This window comes from Quercus suber, unplaced genomic scaffold (assembly GCF_002906115.3).
Source record: "Quercus suber isolate HL8 unplaced genomic scaffold, Cork oak 2.0 scaffold_383, whole genome shotgun sequence".
NCBI lineage: Eukaryota > Viridiplantae > Streptophyta > Magnoliopsida > Fagales > Fagaceae > Quercus > Quercus suber.
In genome coordinates, this window is record NW_027069835.1 from 347,740 (window position 1) to 363,407 (window position 15,668).

General features: G+C 33.4%; 2 protein-coding genes across 2 annotated transcripts; one reads left to right on the top strand and one right to left on the bottom strand.

The window, feature by feature from the left end:
* Positions 1-384: 384 nt before the first annotated feature.
* LOC112018122 (O-fucosyltransferase 31) lies at positions 385-7,634 on the bottom strand. The gene is made up of 10 exons (XM_024050643.2): positions 7,318-7,634; positions 5,938-6,000; positions 5,763-5,844; positions 5,506-5,576; positions 5,268-5,356; positions 4,965-5,168; positions 3,707-3,962; positions 1,913-2,140; positions 1,609-1,806; positions 385-885 (listed from the first exon to the last, which is right to left on the bottom strand). The coding sequence occupies exons 1-10, from the start codon at positions 7,453-7,455 to the stop codon at positions 676-678; spliced, it is 1,539 nt and encodes a 512-aa protein (XP_023906411.1). The 5' UTR covers positions 7,456-7,634; the 3' UTR covers positions 385-675.
* A 4,817-nt stretch (positions 7,635-12,451) lies between these two features.
* On the top strand, positions 12,452-15,605 carry LOC112018088 (very-long-chain (3R)-3-hydroxyacyl-CoA dehydratase PASTICCINO 2A). The gene is made up of 9 exons (XM_024050594.2): positions 12,452-12,803; positions 12,908-13,019; positions 13,152-13,170; positions 13,290-13,378; positions 13,488-13,541; positions 14,097-14,167; positions 14,249-14,330; positions 15,133-15,229; positions 15,337-15,605. Exons 1-9 carry the CDS (start codon positions 12,733-12,735, stop codon positions 15,405-15,407), a joined length of 666 nt encoding a protein of 221 aa, XP_023906362.1. The 5' UTR covers positions 12,452-12,732; the 3' UTR covers positions 15,408-15,605.
* The last annotated feature ends 63 nt before the right edge of the window (positions 15,606-15,668 follow it).

The window sequence follows — 15,668 nt, forward strand, 5'->3', positions numbered from 1 at the left end:
TTGAACATTTTCATACAAAGTGCTCATTTTAATTTAATTTAAAACTACAAAGCAACAGTGTGATATAATCACCTAGGAATATCTTGTTCTACAGCTACAGGCCTACAATCGCTACCATTTTATTTCATATTCATAATCTCATCTTCCATTATGGGAAAATAAATTTTCTTATAATGCAAGCCATTTTTACAAGGTATCGCGATTTTTTTTTCTTGCACTATGTGATCTCCGCTCTAGGAGATCATTGCAATTTCAAGATCAATCTTCCATGCAGATTTTTGAGTTATCTCGGTCAAGCAAAGGAGAAGAATCAAATCTCTCCACCAATGAATGGTACTTAGTGAAGCTATGACAAAGTAAAAACTTGAGCTTACATACTGCAGATGAATTGGAATGGTAAACTGATTAATCATAAAATTGTTCTATCTTGAAAAGTGTTGTCCAGTAACTTTAATCATTCAGAAGAAATTGATGATTACAAACTCATCCTTAACATCACTCTCCCATCCTTAATAACCACCATAAACATATACTGCAATCATTACATGAACAGGCCTATGAATAGGAGATGGGATTGTGACTTATTTGCTGTTATATTACATGCTAGAAGCCACAAATAATAGTTGAAGTGATAAATCATAAAATAGAGACAGCTCACATCCTTGATTAAATAAATCAACTGTGGCATATGCAATCAGGAGCAGGATATGTATATATGGACTGCTTTGGTTTTCTTAATCTGATCTGCCCTTGTCTGTTTTCATGCCCTTCTAACACTGACTGCTGGAAATCTGACCAACTCATGCTTTTATTTAGGAAGAGTTGGCCCAACAATGCCATATTCGGCCTTATAGTTTTCAGGTTTTCATAAGTTCGATGTCCCACCTGTAAAAATCACAAAATGTCATTGTCTTCTGGATTCTGCAGTGCAGAATACTGAATAAGAATATATGGCACATTAAATTTGTAAAAAATTCTCTTAAACTTTTGATTAAGTCAGAAAATTATTGCAAGAGAACACCTTGAATAACTTTTGGCGCATGTTTTTTCAACTTCAATTCAATGGCTTCAGTAAATGACAATGAAATTCTGTGTTTTACAAATGAATCTACTAAAGTTTAGCACAAGCAATCTGAAGAACTAGCAAGAAAAAAAATAGTGTAGATACCCTGGCAAATTTCCGTCCTAACGAGTTCTTAATGGTTAAATGATTAAATTCATTCTTTCCAAACAACTAAAACTTTTAGAACAAATGGTAATTTATTATGGTATTAGAGCTTGGTCCTAAGATATGAGAAGGAGGTTAGAATAATGATTCAATTTACCATTTCCTAACAGCTTGAAATTTTGGAACAAGTGGTAATTTATCATTATAAAGTTTCCTAATTGATCTGATGTCTAAAAAATTCCCATATCCCAATTTCTCGCTCATATTATAAAGTGGTGCATCAAAGACCAACCATTGGATGGGAACATTATAGAATTTTATCTTCAACAAGCTAACTGGATGCGTCACTTTAAGTTGATTAAGAGCAGAGACAGCAGCATAACTTCCAACCATTTAACCAAATGTTTAGATCTATGATGACACCAGGTAGAAATACTCACCAATGCATTGTGCATATTTCCTGGAGAAGCAGATATAAAGATGTTGCTGTGCATACTAACATAGTAATCAACTGCAGCTAACAAGGATGCCTTTCCTTTAATCTGGGCCCGTTCCGCTTTGGAAGTTAAGCTCTTTTTGTCTTCCATCAGTGGGAACAACTTTTTCAAAGTTGAAATCCTAGCTTCTCCACCAAATACCTTGTGAAACATAACCATTTCACAGATCAAAACTCTAGGAGCAAAAAGATATATTTCACTTCTCAAAAAGTGGCGTAGACAAGAAAATAGTTGAGACATGATAAACCTTGTGGGAGGCAAGATAGAGCCTAGTATTGTTGTCAAAGCCCAAAGCTGCAAGAAGCAATCCAATCTCTTCTGGAGTCAAGGGGCAACGACCCTGATTCCTCAACTCTTCATTTGTGAACTGGGAGTTAAGGACCCTTCCCTGCCAAATTGCTTGTCTATACTTGGCTAGAGCCTTCTTTTCAGCTTTGCCCCCACCAAAGTCACAGGCTGAATGGGCCGCCATATCCTGCATAATGACATGGTTAATGAACAAGAACATGGAATCAAGGTTTAAAAACTTTATAAACTAAACTCAAAAATTCTGGAAAATTCAAAAGATCATAAAACCATGGTGCGGATTTCCTCCAATGACAACAATGACTCAATCGTTGAGGGAGCTCTGTAAGACTAAATTAATTTATTAATTAATTTGGTGGCCCACATGATGAGGCACATGCGATAAGTTAGAGGTTTAATGGGATATAAAGACATATCCATTAGTGTCTTATCTGATTGGTCAATTAGAAAAGTGGTTTCCTGACTCCAACTTTTATGGTAAGGTGGAGATTAGAGTAAACTAGGAAACTAGTCCTCTCTCTATCCATTAAGGTATTCAATTTTTCCCATCATAGACTGAGTCTGACTGTACTAAACATATACAGCAAAAGGGTGAAGAAAGAGAAACCAATCCTACAGAGAATTATTATTATTCAAAGGATCTCAAGAGAATTGCATCAATGGATCCAGGTAAGTCTCATGACTATTTTATTGTGTTTTATGTCAGTGTGAAATCCATGATAGTTCTAGATCCTAAAGTTAAAGTAGTTGTTGAATGCTTAACAATATAAAGAATATTTAAGTTTACAAGCTCAACCCAATGATGTACAGATTGGATGTCTTCAGATATTTGACCCAAAACATTTTAACAGCCACAAAAGGCATAAAATGTTGGCTTGTTTGATGGCTTGAACAGTGTTATTATCATTCTTTAATCATAATGCACTATGAAGTACCTATTAGGGCTGTACAAAAAGCCAACCAAACCAACAAAAAATGACCAAGCCGACAGCTTCTGCTGGTGGTTGGCAGCATTAATTTTCCAAATGATAAGCTCATCTGGTGATTGGAAAAAAGTTTTGAAAACCGCCCATAAACCACACCAACTGACCCTTCTCCAGCTCTCCCTTAATTTCCTCAAATCCCCCCCTCCCCCACCTCCACAGTAAACCACAATTTGATGTGCAGTTTAAGAACTAAAACTATGCAATTCATTGGTGAGATTTTCAAATTTTTAATTCAAAAAAAAGTTTTAAGTTGTTAGGTGGTGTAATATTAAGGAAGAGTTACATTGGGGGTAACTTTTTTTTTTTTTTTTTGATAGGAACATTGGGGGTAGCTTTAAGCAATGTTACATGATTTAATAACTTTTTATACTATATTAATATATTGAAAGTGGATTATATGCTCTCTATGTTCTTAATATGCTTGCCAAATTTTGTGTTAATTGGATGTTATTTATTATTCTATCCATAAACTCATTTTTTATGCATAACTTGAAATTAAAATTTTGATAGATGACATAGTTACTAATCTTTTGATCATTTTGAAATTTTGCAAACATAGGGCGTATAAGAAGAAAATATATTACAACAGTGAATTTGTCAAAATTCACATCAAGAAAAAATAAAATAAAATAAAAAATTGAGTGGTGTAACATTGCTTAAAATTACATAACCCAACCCATATATATATATATATATATAAAGAGAGAGAGAGAGAGAGAGAGAGAGAGAGAGAGAGAGAAGTGGCATACTTTATCAAATCGAAGGTGTAGCACCACAAAATTCCCTGCCCCCACTGTGCTCTCCTGCAGGTTGCTGGTGCCAAGTGCTCCATGTTTACCCAAAGGGTTGCGGAGTCGGTTGACAAGAGAATCACCAAGCTGTCTAATATGAGGAACAAAAGCTAATGCTTGGAAGTTAACTTTACAACGTAGCTGTTGGATGTCCATAGGCAAGTTGTCGAAAGCCAAACGATGAGAGAATGGGGCAATTGCAGCAATTCCATAACTGAAACGTACAAACGTGTCTCAAATTTCAGAACACAATATGATTTAGAGATAAGGCCAAATCCAGAAAACAAATAAAAGCCCATATCTAAGCAATGTCATTGCATTATTGAAGGGTACAAATTGAATCTAAATACTTGGGTAGCATCCACTTGGTTTCTTTTTTATAACTTGTCTGGAAACAAATAAAAACAGTACCAGAGCATTCACAGACAATAAACTACACAACCCTCTTCCATTCTTCATCAAGTAGAAAGTTACTTCATACACATAAACAAACAAGTGGCAACCATCTAAGATTATTAAATTAGAATTTATAAAGATTGTAGTAAGATTTTCATGTAGTTTGCATCAGAGCTGCCATGGGAATGGCATTCTTCTGAACTAGAAAAATGATAGGTAGTTTCCGAAGGCCATTCATTCTATGTAAATGTTACATACATAGATGTTAAAATACTTAATCAAAAGCAGGCAGCTTTGTCCTTCGTCTCATATTCAAAATAAAATTTCAGGTAATATAAATCAAGCAGTGTGTCTACTCTGGAATAAGAGGACTACTATTTGACCTATGGAAGATATAGCTGTTCTGACAATAAGCATTGAAGAAACTTGGACGTAACATTTTATAATCTTTGACCAGAAATTCTATTTAAATATTTCCATCATTTAAAGAAATAGAGTTATATCAAATACCCAAAATCATTTATTGTGATATTTTTCTATCAGATACTCTATATCTGCTTGAAACTTAGGTGCACTGAATTTAACATCTAAAAAGTACATTAAGTCATTAGATTCTAGATCTTCCATCGAAATAATGCATCTCAGTTCACAAATAAATTATGTGGTTTATGGAAAAAGATACAGTCTTTGAGCCTATAATTAGCCATGGATGTGATACTTTATACATTTGAACCATGTAATCAACAAAAATGCTTACAACCAGAGGATTTAAAGAAAAATTCAGCAATAAATCTAACAAGAGGATTAGGAAACTACCAACCTCTGTAATACAGGCAATACATTATCTAGATACCAGTTGGCCGATGCATGAACCGGTGCTGTCTTAATCCTAGTAGCTCGGATTGCTGTTGCATAATACTCCCTTGTGCTCCAGGAGAATTCATTAGGCAGCTCTTTAACTATAGAAATATCATCCTTCAATACATTAATAAAGTGATCCACATCAAATATATCCATGAATGAGCTGCAAAGAAAAATCATGCAACTTCATTAATAAGCCTCTCCCAAAATCCATAAGATAAAGAAATGAGAAAAACCAAAACAAAATGGTTCTTGCTAGTACCTTGAATCTTGCCAAACAGGATTCACTTCAAGATGTGGGATGACAAGTGTCGCATTCAGTATTTTAGCAACCGCAACTGCATCACATATCTTTAAAAGACAAAATAACACTTAGCTTCTGATACTACTTTTTGAAACAGACAAGTTACTTCAAATTCTGATAAACTTATTGTTATCCATGATCTCTAGTCACCTCTAAACATATAATTAAATGTTCGAGAAAATCTTTTGGTACATACCCCCATTCTCTGCTGGTTCAAGCCTCCATCAAGAAATACCTGAATATAACCTTCAGATTTCTCTGGTAATGCTGCATGAAAGAAAGGGCCAATAGTGAAAAAAGAAAAAAAGAAAAAAAGAAAAAAAAGAACTAGATCATGATTAATGAAAAACAATACATGAGGTCACACACACACTGTCTCTATACTTCATACCGCACACAGCAGATTGAACACAAAGTAAACTTCTTATGGTTACTCTATTCCAGATCACTTACAAGGGGTTTTTGGAGATTCAACACAAGGTCTCCATCCTTGGTTGGCCAAAGGAATCCAGAGATCTGAATGCTGAGAATTTGTCTGATGAAAAGAATAAAATGTTTACCATGAAGAGGATTTTACAAAGAGAACTATAAATGTACTTAAAAAGCATGTTTGCAGCTGAACTCTTACAGTTTCGCGCTGTAAAGCACTCTTGAGAATACGTGAGTGCCTTGGTTTTGGAACATTCCATTCCTGTAAACACCATTATTTCATAAAACAATAAATTTATGACCCCAAAAAGCAATATATAGGCACGGTGCCATGTTAAAAACAGGCTGATTGTGTATGGGTTTACGCCATCCTTGGATTTGTATATCACAGAAGTAGCATAAATATTAATAGTACATAGAAGAGGCATAACAAATTCCAAGAAAAGAGCGATATCAATTCATGGTATTATAACAAAATCAATAATATAATTTACTGAGTACAAGAAAAACGTTTTTCTTTCTCAGTCTAAGTGATAATTTAAGAAAAGAAACAGAAGTAAGGCCAAATTTTGTGATACCAATCCATTTAAAAATTGATTAGTGATTACCCTGAATGAATTTTCTTTCTTTGAATTTTATAAACCAAGAATTCAAATATATTGAGTTTTATGCATAAATGCCAACATCAGTGAGAGTTTTGTGTGGAGAGAAGATAACTTCCATATATATATATATATATGGATGAATTTTCTTAACAAACTATTATCATTGTTATTAATAGTCAAATTACTATTTAGCACAATTGTTATTAACTGTTATATCTTTTAACTTCAATAACCATTCAGAAATTTGCACCTTGTAGATATTAAAAAATTTGACCCCAAAAAATAAATCCCTGAAATCAGCAAATGGTCAGTACTAATCTTTCCAAACTTTCAATCATTGATGTGAAACTCATTAGCTCATCATTCAGGGTTTCCAACAATGTAAACCACAGACCTTTCTTGCTTCGATCCTTTCCTTTTTAGGTGAATATTCATTATAACAACATATCATTTAATTTAAATAAAAATAATCTCTAAACTTCCTAAGGTCAGATGGGAAGTCCTTATATATCATAGATTCTCAGTTGGTTGGCAATCTGAGTAGAATCAACCGGTTCAAGTCAACAAATCCAAACACTTCCTAGTCAAATTTAACTTTATCTTCTCTTGTTTATGACTTATTTCAACCTCATCCACTTAAAAATATAACAACCACCCAATCATTCTATTCACTTTTTGGCATAAATTAAACTCACTCCCTATTAACCCAAAAGAGGTAATCCATACCCTGTTCTGAAACATTACACACCCAGAATACTCACTCCCAGTAAACATTTTTTAGGGACTATAGAAAAAAACACCTTTCCCGGGAAACTTTCAATGACCCACTTACTGTCACATTAAGAAGCTAAGACTACAAAAGAAAAATTACTCCAATAAATAGAAATTTGCTTTTGTTTTTGTTAAAGAACAAAATAAAGGTCTTAAAATAAAGAAAAACATGATGATGAATGATCCAGAGAGTGTGAACTTACCGTGAACATGGAAGGCGAGGCATGGCCCAATGGGCTGAAGAAACTAGTCAAGAACACTGGAAAAATCAGAACAAAAAGTCCAGCCAGTGCTCCTCCTCTTCCTCCATGAGGCTGACACTGAAGCAGAAGCCTCATCATCCCAACTGGGTTTTTGCTTGGCTGTGGAAAAAAGCACCCTTTACCCTCTCTACAAAGTCACGGAACTTATAAATGAATGTGGTTGTATCTAATCTAAAGTGAAGAAGCTTAGCTATAAATTATAAAGCCATTAATAGTTTCTGTGTCTTTGTCTGTCTCGGTCTGATAGAGAGAGTAAAAGGTTCACTCTTAGAAACCGGGACACGTCTTTCTCAAAAAAAAAAGAAACCGGGACACGTGGACACTTCTTGGAAACGAATATGGGGGTGTCTTTTGTAAATGGGACCCAATGGATAAAAGAGAAAATGGGAATGAGGTTTTTCTTTTCCTGCTTTTGTTCTATAATTTGTACGTTAGAAAAGGAATCCGACAGTGCCGCTTTCTGTGAGTCACAGACCATTTTGGGAACAAAGTAAAAAAACAAAGGTTGATAGATATGACCGTTGGGGTGGGTGAAAGGTGTGTGTAAAACTGCGAACTTTATTGGATTCACCTTTATATATTTCTTTTTTTTCTTTTTTCTTTTATTTGAGGAAGACCTTTATATATTTCTTGAACCACCGACACTACAGCAACCTTTAGTTACATGGGATTGGATTGACTATAAATTGAGATATCTTTTTTTTTTTTTTTGGTGAAATAAATAAATATATATATATATTGAGATATCATTCTCCATGGGCCTCTCCGCCGTGCAGATTGGGAATAATGTTTGGTTACATTGGGCTAAAAGTTAAATTTAAGAACAGTGAACAACAGGCCACAAAGGAAGAGTAAACTTTCACAGTTATACTATACTTTTATCCTTATTCCTTCCTTTTTAAAACAAAATAAACTAAAGAAATTAAGTTATACCAAACTCCACTTGAGTGAATTATGGAACAAGATTCTTTAAAGTTAGTTGGTAAGCACTAGCATTGGAGGTGTTAGGGGTCACTAAATAGCTCATGCCCCACTGCCCAACCCAGTAGCTTGACTGCTCATCGGACTAATGAGCGGCTCGGCCCGTTGTTATTGAGGCCCATGGGTAGCCCAATAGCCTTGTAGGTCAGGTTATGGGCTAGTTTTTATGCACATAGGCGCCCCATGGGCTAATCCAGTAGCCCAGCCTATTGGCCAGCCTAATTACTTAGAATTCTAGCAACTTAGTTTACTAAATATATATTTTTCTAGTAGTTTAGTAACTTTGAATTAACCATTGGAAATTTTTATATTACAAGATATAAAAAAATTTTTAAAACCTTAATAAAAAAATTAAATAAGTTTCTATCAACAAAACAAAAAATTAAATAAATTTGGTTGTAAAAAAAATTAATTAAGAATTGAATTCTTTAATTCTTTCCTTTAAAAAAAATATATTAATTATTCCCTTATAAAAAAAATTGATTTTTTCGTTATAAAAAAATATTAAAATAAGATACTAACACAAGCCCATGGGTAGCCCATTAGGTCCACCCTAGTAGCCCAGTCGACTAAAGACAAAATGGGCATTGCCCATGGGCAGGGTTATGGGCCAGAGTTTTCTCTTCTGACCCAGCCTGACCTGGCCCATTAACTAGTTAATAGCCTACTATGCCAGTCCATTGTGCCCATGGGTCAAGTAAAACTAGGTCAGCGGAGTAAACACGCCCTAGTTGCTATTTTACAACCTAAGACACCCAAAACACACTCCACCTAGATTTGTAATTTTTTTTTATATTTAAATTACAACCTATGAACAGTAAGGTTGCATATATGCAACCCTACTATTCATAGGTTGTAAAGAAAAAAAAAACATTATATTAATCTTGTAGTTGTGTGTGAAGAGAAAAAAAGAGTGGGAGGAAATAGAGATAGAATAGTACTTTTTATTATTTTAGTATATAGTTTATATTATTTTATTAGGTTGTATGTAAAAATAAAATCTAGGATGTAAGGTGAGTTATAAAATGGGTTAGTAAAATAAATAAGAGAAATACTAATGAATGCTCTTAGGATAACGGTTAATAATCCATTTAAAGAAAAATGTTATGGGAAAAAAAAACAATTAATGTTATGACAGCTTTTCTATTTCTCATAAAAGTCGTGTCAAAACTTTTCTAAAATAGATTATTAATCATTACTCTAACAGCACCCGTTAACATAACCCAATAAATAAAGTAGTATTTAAGGATGTAAAATATATATATATATATATTTTGGCATTCCCGAATAGCGCTCTAAGTGTTTTATAGTTAAAATAATAGATCTTTAACATTTCTTACCTATAGTGCTCCCTCATTTGCAATGTTTGCCTCTATGCAAATATAGTTCTTTAGGCCGGCTCTAGACTTAGGTCATTTATGCCCTAGCCTAAAGTCCCTAATTGCCCCAAACTTTTATGATAATAAGTGGGCTATTTGATATTTTCCCAACTCCAAGGAGAAAACCAAATCTAATTAATTGTGAATTCACGGATTTACATTATTGATCAATTTCCCCTAACATTGTAAAACTTTAAATTTTTGTAAACCAATCTCCTAAGTAGTAGAAAATAAACATTAGCCATCTAAGCTCTCAGATAACCACACACCAACAATCTCTCTCTCTCACTCTCTCATTAAAAATAATAAAGTTTGACAACAGACTTAGTTGTAGCCTAAGGCTACAACTCAACTCAATATCATTTTTTTTTTATAATATGAATTTCAAAAAATCACTATTGGATCACATTTTCTTTTTATATATTCTATACTCGCAAAAATTTTAGAAGATCAAAAATTAATAACTATGTTATCAATCAAATGATTTACTTTCAAGTTTTTGTGATCTAAAATTATGAATAAAATATAATTTTATGAATCGAATAGTAAGTAATATCCAATTGACAAGAAATTTAACATGTGTTAAGAACATAAAGATCATGCAATCCAACAATTAGATTTTCAAAATATATACAGACATGTTAATTTTTTTAGCGGGAGCCAAGTGTGTAGCCAAACTTTGTCCAATTAAAAATTAGAATATAACACTCTTAATCATAAATCTCCTTACTCAAGATAACGTAAACCTTGCTTAAATAATACAATGAATCATACAATTTAATACATAAAAATTGTCTAATGAACCGCCACATACACTTAAAAAAAATTGTCACATAATTAATTGGAATGTCTACTCCATCTTAAAGCAAACATCATTGTATGAATACATCATATAAAGGGTTGCAGGAGAATTCGATATGCCAAATTCCCTCAAAATTATAATCAAATGAAAGCACAACAGATGGACAGCTTATCTCTCACATCTATCGTTATCAAAGAGAAGTTCTTTACTTACAATGCCTGTGGCAGCAAGAAATTATCATCTTAAATCTCACGCTCCATTTGTTTTGAAAAAAAATATTTTCAGATATTTGGTATGATAAGTAAAATTTTTCCAAGTAAACCACCAAAATCGACAGTTTAGCTACAAAGCCGCTAGTAAGGTAGTTCGGTGATCGAACTGCTAATACCAGTGGTTGGAATGGCAGTTTTGATTATTAGACCTTTGACATTGGTCACCAATGACCGGACCTCCAAAACAGTGGCTCTAGCAACTACCTTTAGAGCAGTGTCTTCGGTACACTAATGGCCAGAATGGTAGCTTTGATTATCAAACCTTCATTTATCGCAAGAACTAGTAGTTGAAACAGTGTCTTTGGCAGTCGTCGTAAAAGTAGTGTCTTCAATGACTGAACTACAGCATTGATGGCCGAAACAAAAACTTCAGTATTAGACCTCTAGCACCAATTGTTGGAGCAACGGCACCGGCTACCTCAATGACCTAATTGCCAAATGGGGTTTTGGGAGAAATTGCCACAACATGGGCATTCTTTTTAGCAAGAACTTCCCTTTAAGGTAGAACGCTCCCCTACCGATGCCTTTTCATCCCACATCTTCTGTAGATCACTTAGCCCCTGTACTATATGTTTTTGTAAAATGTTTTACCAAAATTTTAAAAATAAAACGTTTTACAACTTTTTATAAAAGGATTTTACAATTAACGAAAAATATTTTACAAATATGACTAAATTTTACATGCAAACACATACCTAAAAAAAACCATTTAAAAATTTATTTTACTTCAAAATAAATGGAAACTTAATATTAAAATGTCTACCCCCATAGTTAGTATCGTACGATACACAATATGTATCGTATCTTATGTAAAAAGTTCTATATCGTATTAGCATATCGTAAGTTCTCATAAATCGTACGATATAGTATGTGTATCGTATGTATCATATCGTATCGTACGATATATAGACAAATGCTTTAAAATGAGATTTTTTGTTAAAATTTGTACTTTTATTTGAATCTAACAAGTTGTTAGACTTGTTTTTAACACAAAATTATTAGGTTACTTAATTTGGCCTAATAAAATATCATATTCAGAAGTTTTTTTCCCCAATCTTTCTCCTATAAAATTTGGACTACACAATACACATTTACACTTCACTTTAATATTTGCAAATTTATTTTCTCTATTATGAATAAGATATTTATTGACAATATAATTATTTTTTATTTTTGTCACTGTTGTTATAAGTCCAAGAAACTAGAATGCCAAGAAGAAATATATATATTTTTAATTATTAAAAAAAAAAGAACAAAAAGAGATAGTAAATATTAATGTTGATGAAAAATTTTTTAATGAAAAAATAAGTTTGCAAAATGATAAACATTATAATAACATTGAGTTAGATGGGGTTTATTAGGCAATATGATAAAAATAAATTATTATTTTTAGATCGTTTATAATATATTATCACTTTTAAATTTAAACAATTTGAATGTATATATTAAAAACACATACTAGTTTGATTTATTATTATTATACGAGAAGATGGTAAATGAGGGCGGATAAAAAGTGCTGTCCTGGCTGGGCCCTCACCCTTTTAAACCCTTTTAAAATCCGTTGGGTGTGGCACTGTTGGGAGTTGGAAGTTGCGACTTGCAACAACACAACACAAATGCAATTCAAAAACACACAAAACAACCGAAGAAGATAGAAAAGAAAGACACGTTTTTCAATTTTCAGTTTATAGATGAGATCCAATCCAAGTAGTTGAGCTACTCACCCATACCTCTTTAATTCTATGATTTTTTTTAAAAAAAAAACCTCTTCAATTCTTGTTTTTTAGGGATAAGTACTAAATACTAAATAAACAAACTTCTTCAATTCCCTTCTGTTCTCTCTTTCTAACACTACCAATCATAAATACCACTTCTTCAATTTCCTTAAATTTTCAGACTTCAAACAACCCATCTCTCTCTAATGGCGGGTTTTTTGTCTCTCCTCCGGCGCATTTACCTCTCTGTCTACAACTGGACCGTCTTCGTTGGATGGTATTTCCCAAAAATTTCCTCAGATCTCTCACACCCGTTTCCTTCTATCTGTTTCTCTTTTATATATATATAAAATTTCATGCGTGTAATTGAAAATTGTGCAGGTTTCAAGTATTGTACCTTGCCGTGAAGACAGTGAGAGAGTCAGGGCATCAACACGTCTACTCTGCCGTTGAAAGACCCCTTCAGCTTGCTCAAACCGCCGCCATCTTGGAGGTTCTGTTCTACTTTTTTAATTATTACTTTCCCATTTCAAATAGTCTCAGATTCACTCACTTCTGGTTTGCACATGTTTAAGTTTCTTAACTTCTTTTGGTTGTTGTTGTTTCGGATTCCCCGGGGAAACAGATTTTTCATAGTCTAGTAGGTGAGTTTTGTTCTGTTTTGTTCATCAATAATGTTCCCTAAAGATCATGTTTTTATGTTAAACCAAAACCAAAACCAATACGTATTGTTTTTGTTGTTACCAATTTTTTTTAAAAACAGGTCTGGTGAGGTCTCCAGTATCAGCAACATTGCCACAGATAGCTTCAAGGTTGTATTTGACTTGGTTCATCTTGTGGAGTTTCCCTCAGGTTTGAATCAATGAATGAATGAATGCATTTCTTTTGTAATACCCAACTGTCAATATATTGTTTTTATTATTTTAGACTATATGTGATGTGTAGTTTATGATTTTGGCAGACTCAGACTCACATACTTGTGACCTCCCTAGTCATCAGCTGGTCCATCACGGAGGCAAGTGTTATGATTTTCAGTTTTATTCCAATTGCATTCTTGGGTTCCTGTTTTGTTCTGTTTTTATGTATGTGTCAAACTGTTACCAATAAAAGGATTAGTGGTAAAGTGGTACAAATTTCTAAACACCACCTATATGAAAAAACCATTAGTGGTGACGTGGTACAAATAAAACCCCACCTATATGAAAAAATTACTGAGCATTGAATCCTATAAATATGTATTGCTGAGTTTGAATATCTGGGTTTTGTTTAGCACTTTAAAATTAGGAGAAGAAACTACAGTGATAAGTGATTTAGAATGAAAAAAATTCCAATCTTTCTTAAAATTTTATTTTTATAGCTAGGTGATGTGCAAGTAAAAGTAAAACTCGTAGACCAGAATCAAAATAGCATGACAGGGTTTTTATGTTGAATCAAATCTCAACTTTTGTTGGTTGATGCTGCAGTCTGAATTTGAATGTATAGTGTAAGCCTGGTGTTCATTTTTCTTTATTGGTGCATATGGTATTATAGAAAGAATACTAGAAACCTTTTTTTTCTTTGGTTACTGCAGATTATTCGGTATTCTTTCTTTGGGCTGAAGGAGGCGCTTGGTTTTGCACCTTCATGGCTCTTGTGGCTCAGGTATAGACTATGTAATTTGGCCAAATGGACGGAAAGGGAGTGATTGCTTTGTTTCATTAAAATATTATATATGACATGCAGGTATAGCACCTTTTTGTTGCTGTATCCAACTGGCATCACTAGTGAAGTCGGTCTAATATATGTTGCCCTGCCATTCATCAAGGTAACAATTTTAATGATGCAGAAAAGCAAGACTTCGTTTGCTAATGCATATGTTTCGGTAGAAATATATACCTCTTAAACTGAATTATCTGATATCTACAACAACTTTAAATTACTAGTTCATGTATATATCAAAATGAAGTTGTCCTAGTGAAGTGTTATTTAATTGTGTATTGATTAAACGCTGCAAAGTGCAGTAACAGTGGTTCTGGAGTGTGGGAAACAACTTCAGTGAAATCAATTAGCTCCTTGCATCATTTATTTTGTGAAGCTAAAAAATATCTCTTAATGGTGAAACTGCTGCAACGGTTGATTGTGTCTGTAGACCTTTTTATATATTTCACGGTCTCTTTCTGGCCCCATATTCAGGACTTTTATGACTTATGAGAGTATGAGAGTTTCGATCAAATGCAGACCCCCTCCAAAAAAAAGAAAAAAAAAAGAGAAGAAGCAATCTCCTAGCCTGTTAGATATGCATTCCACAGTCCCATTTGGGTTATATAGCACAATTAATGGATTGTTTGACAGTCTCTTGACAAGCATTGACCTGGTTTTAAATGTGCTGATTTCATCATTTATGTCATTCATTTTTAAAAGTAGGACACACACAAAGAATGGTCAACATGAGGAAAAAAAGATTGGAGTGGAGTTGGGAAAACTAATTTTGGTGACTTTTTGATTATTATCTCCTGCTCTCTGCTTACAATGCTTTGAAAGGCATTTTCATTTCAACAATTAACTTGCAATTTCAATGAAACTATTTGTTAAGAATGTGTTCACTGAATAAATTGATGTGCTTGCAGGAATCTGAGAAGTATTGTATAAGGATGCCAAACAAATGGAACTTCTCTTTTGATTTCTTCTATGCTGCAATTCTTGCGCTCGGAATCTATGTCCCAGGCATGAACTCAGCATTCTTCTTTGAAAGATAATAACTCATTATCTGGTTGGCTAATTTCATTTGTTTGCAGACTTCTTAATTGATGAAATGACTTTATATATTGCAGGCAGTCCTCACTTGTATGGGTATATGCTTGGACAGAGGAAGAAAGCTCTCTCAAAGTCCAAAAAGGAGTAGAATGGCAGAAAATTCTTTTAATGTCCTTGTGGGTGTGAAATGGAATTCTATTTATAGAAATGCTGTTTTCAGCTAGAATAATTTCGGTTTAGTGTTCTCAAATTAAAGACAAGAAGAAAATTGCCTTGTGTTGATTCAGAATCTATTATCAGATTGATGATTTTCTAACGAAGAAAATTGCCTTGTGTTGATTTAGAATCTGTTTTCAGATTGATGATTTTCTAACGAAAATCTCTGCATGAATTTTTCTCTGTCTAATCT

Coding starts and splice junctions, on each gene's coding strand:
- LOC112018122 (XM_024050643.2), bottom strand. CDS start 7,455: ATGATGAGGCTTCTGCTTCAGTGTCAGCCTCATGGAGGAAGAGGAGGA. Junction 5,577..5,762: donor TGAATCTCCAAAAACCCCTT/GTAAGTGATCTG, acceptor TCTTTCATGCAG/CATTACCAGAGAAATCTGAA. Junction 3,963..4,964: donor GTATTGCCTGTATTACAGAG/GTTGGTAGTTTC, acceptor TGTACGTTTCAG/TTATGGAATTGCTGCAATTG.
- LOC112018088 (XM_024050594.2), top strand. CDS start 12,733: ATGGCGGGTTTTTTGTCTCTCCTCCGGCGCATTTACCTCTCTGTCTAC. Junction 14,331..15,132: donor TTGCCCTGCCATTCATCAAG/GTAACAATTTTA, acceptor ATGTGCTTGCAG/GAATCTGAGAAGTATTGTAT. Junction 15,230..15,336: donor GCTCGGAATCTATGTCCCAG/GCATGAACTCAG, acceptor TATATATTGCAG/GCAGTCCTCACTTGTATGGG.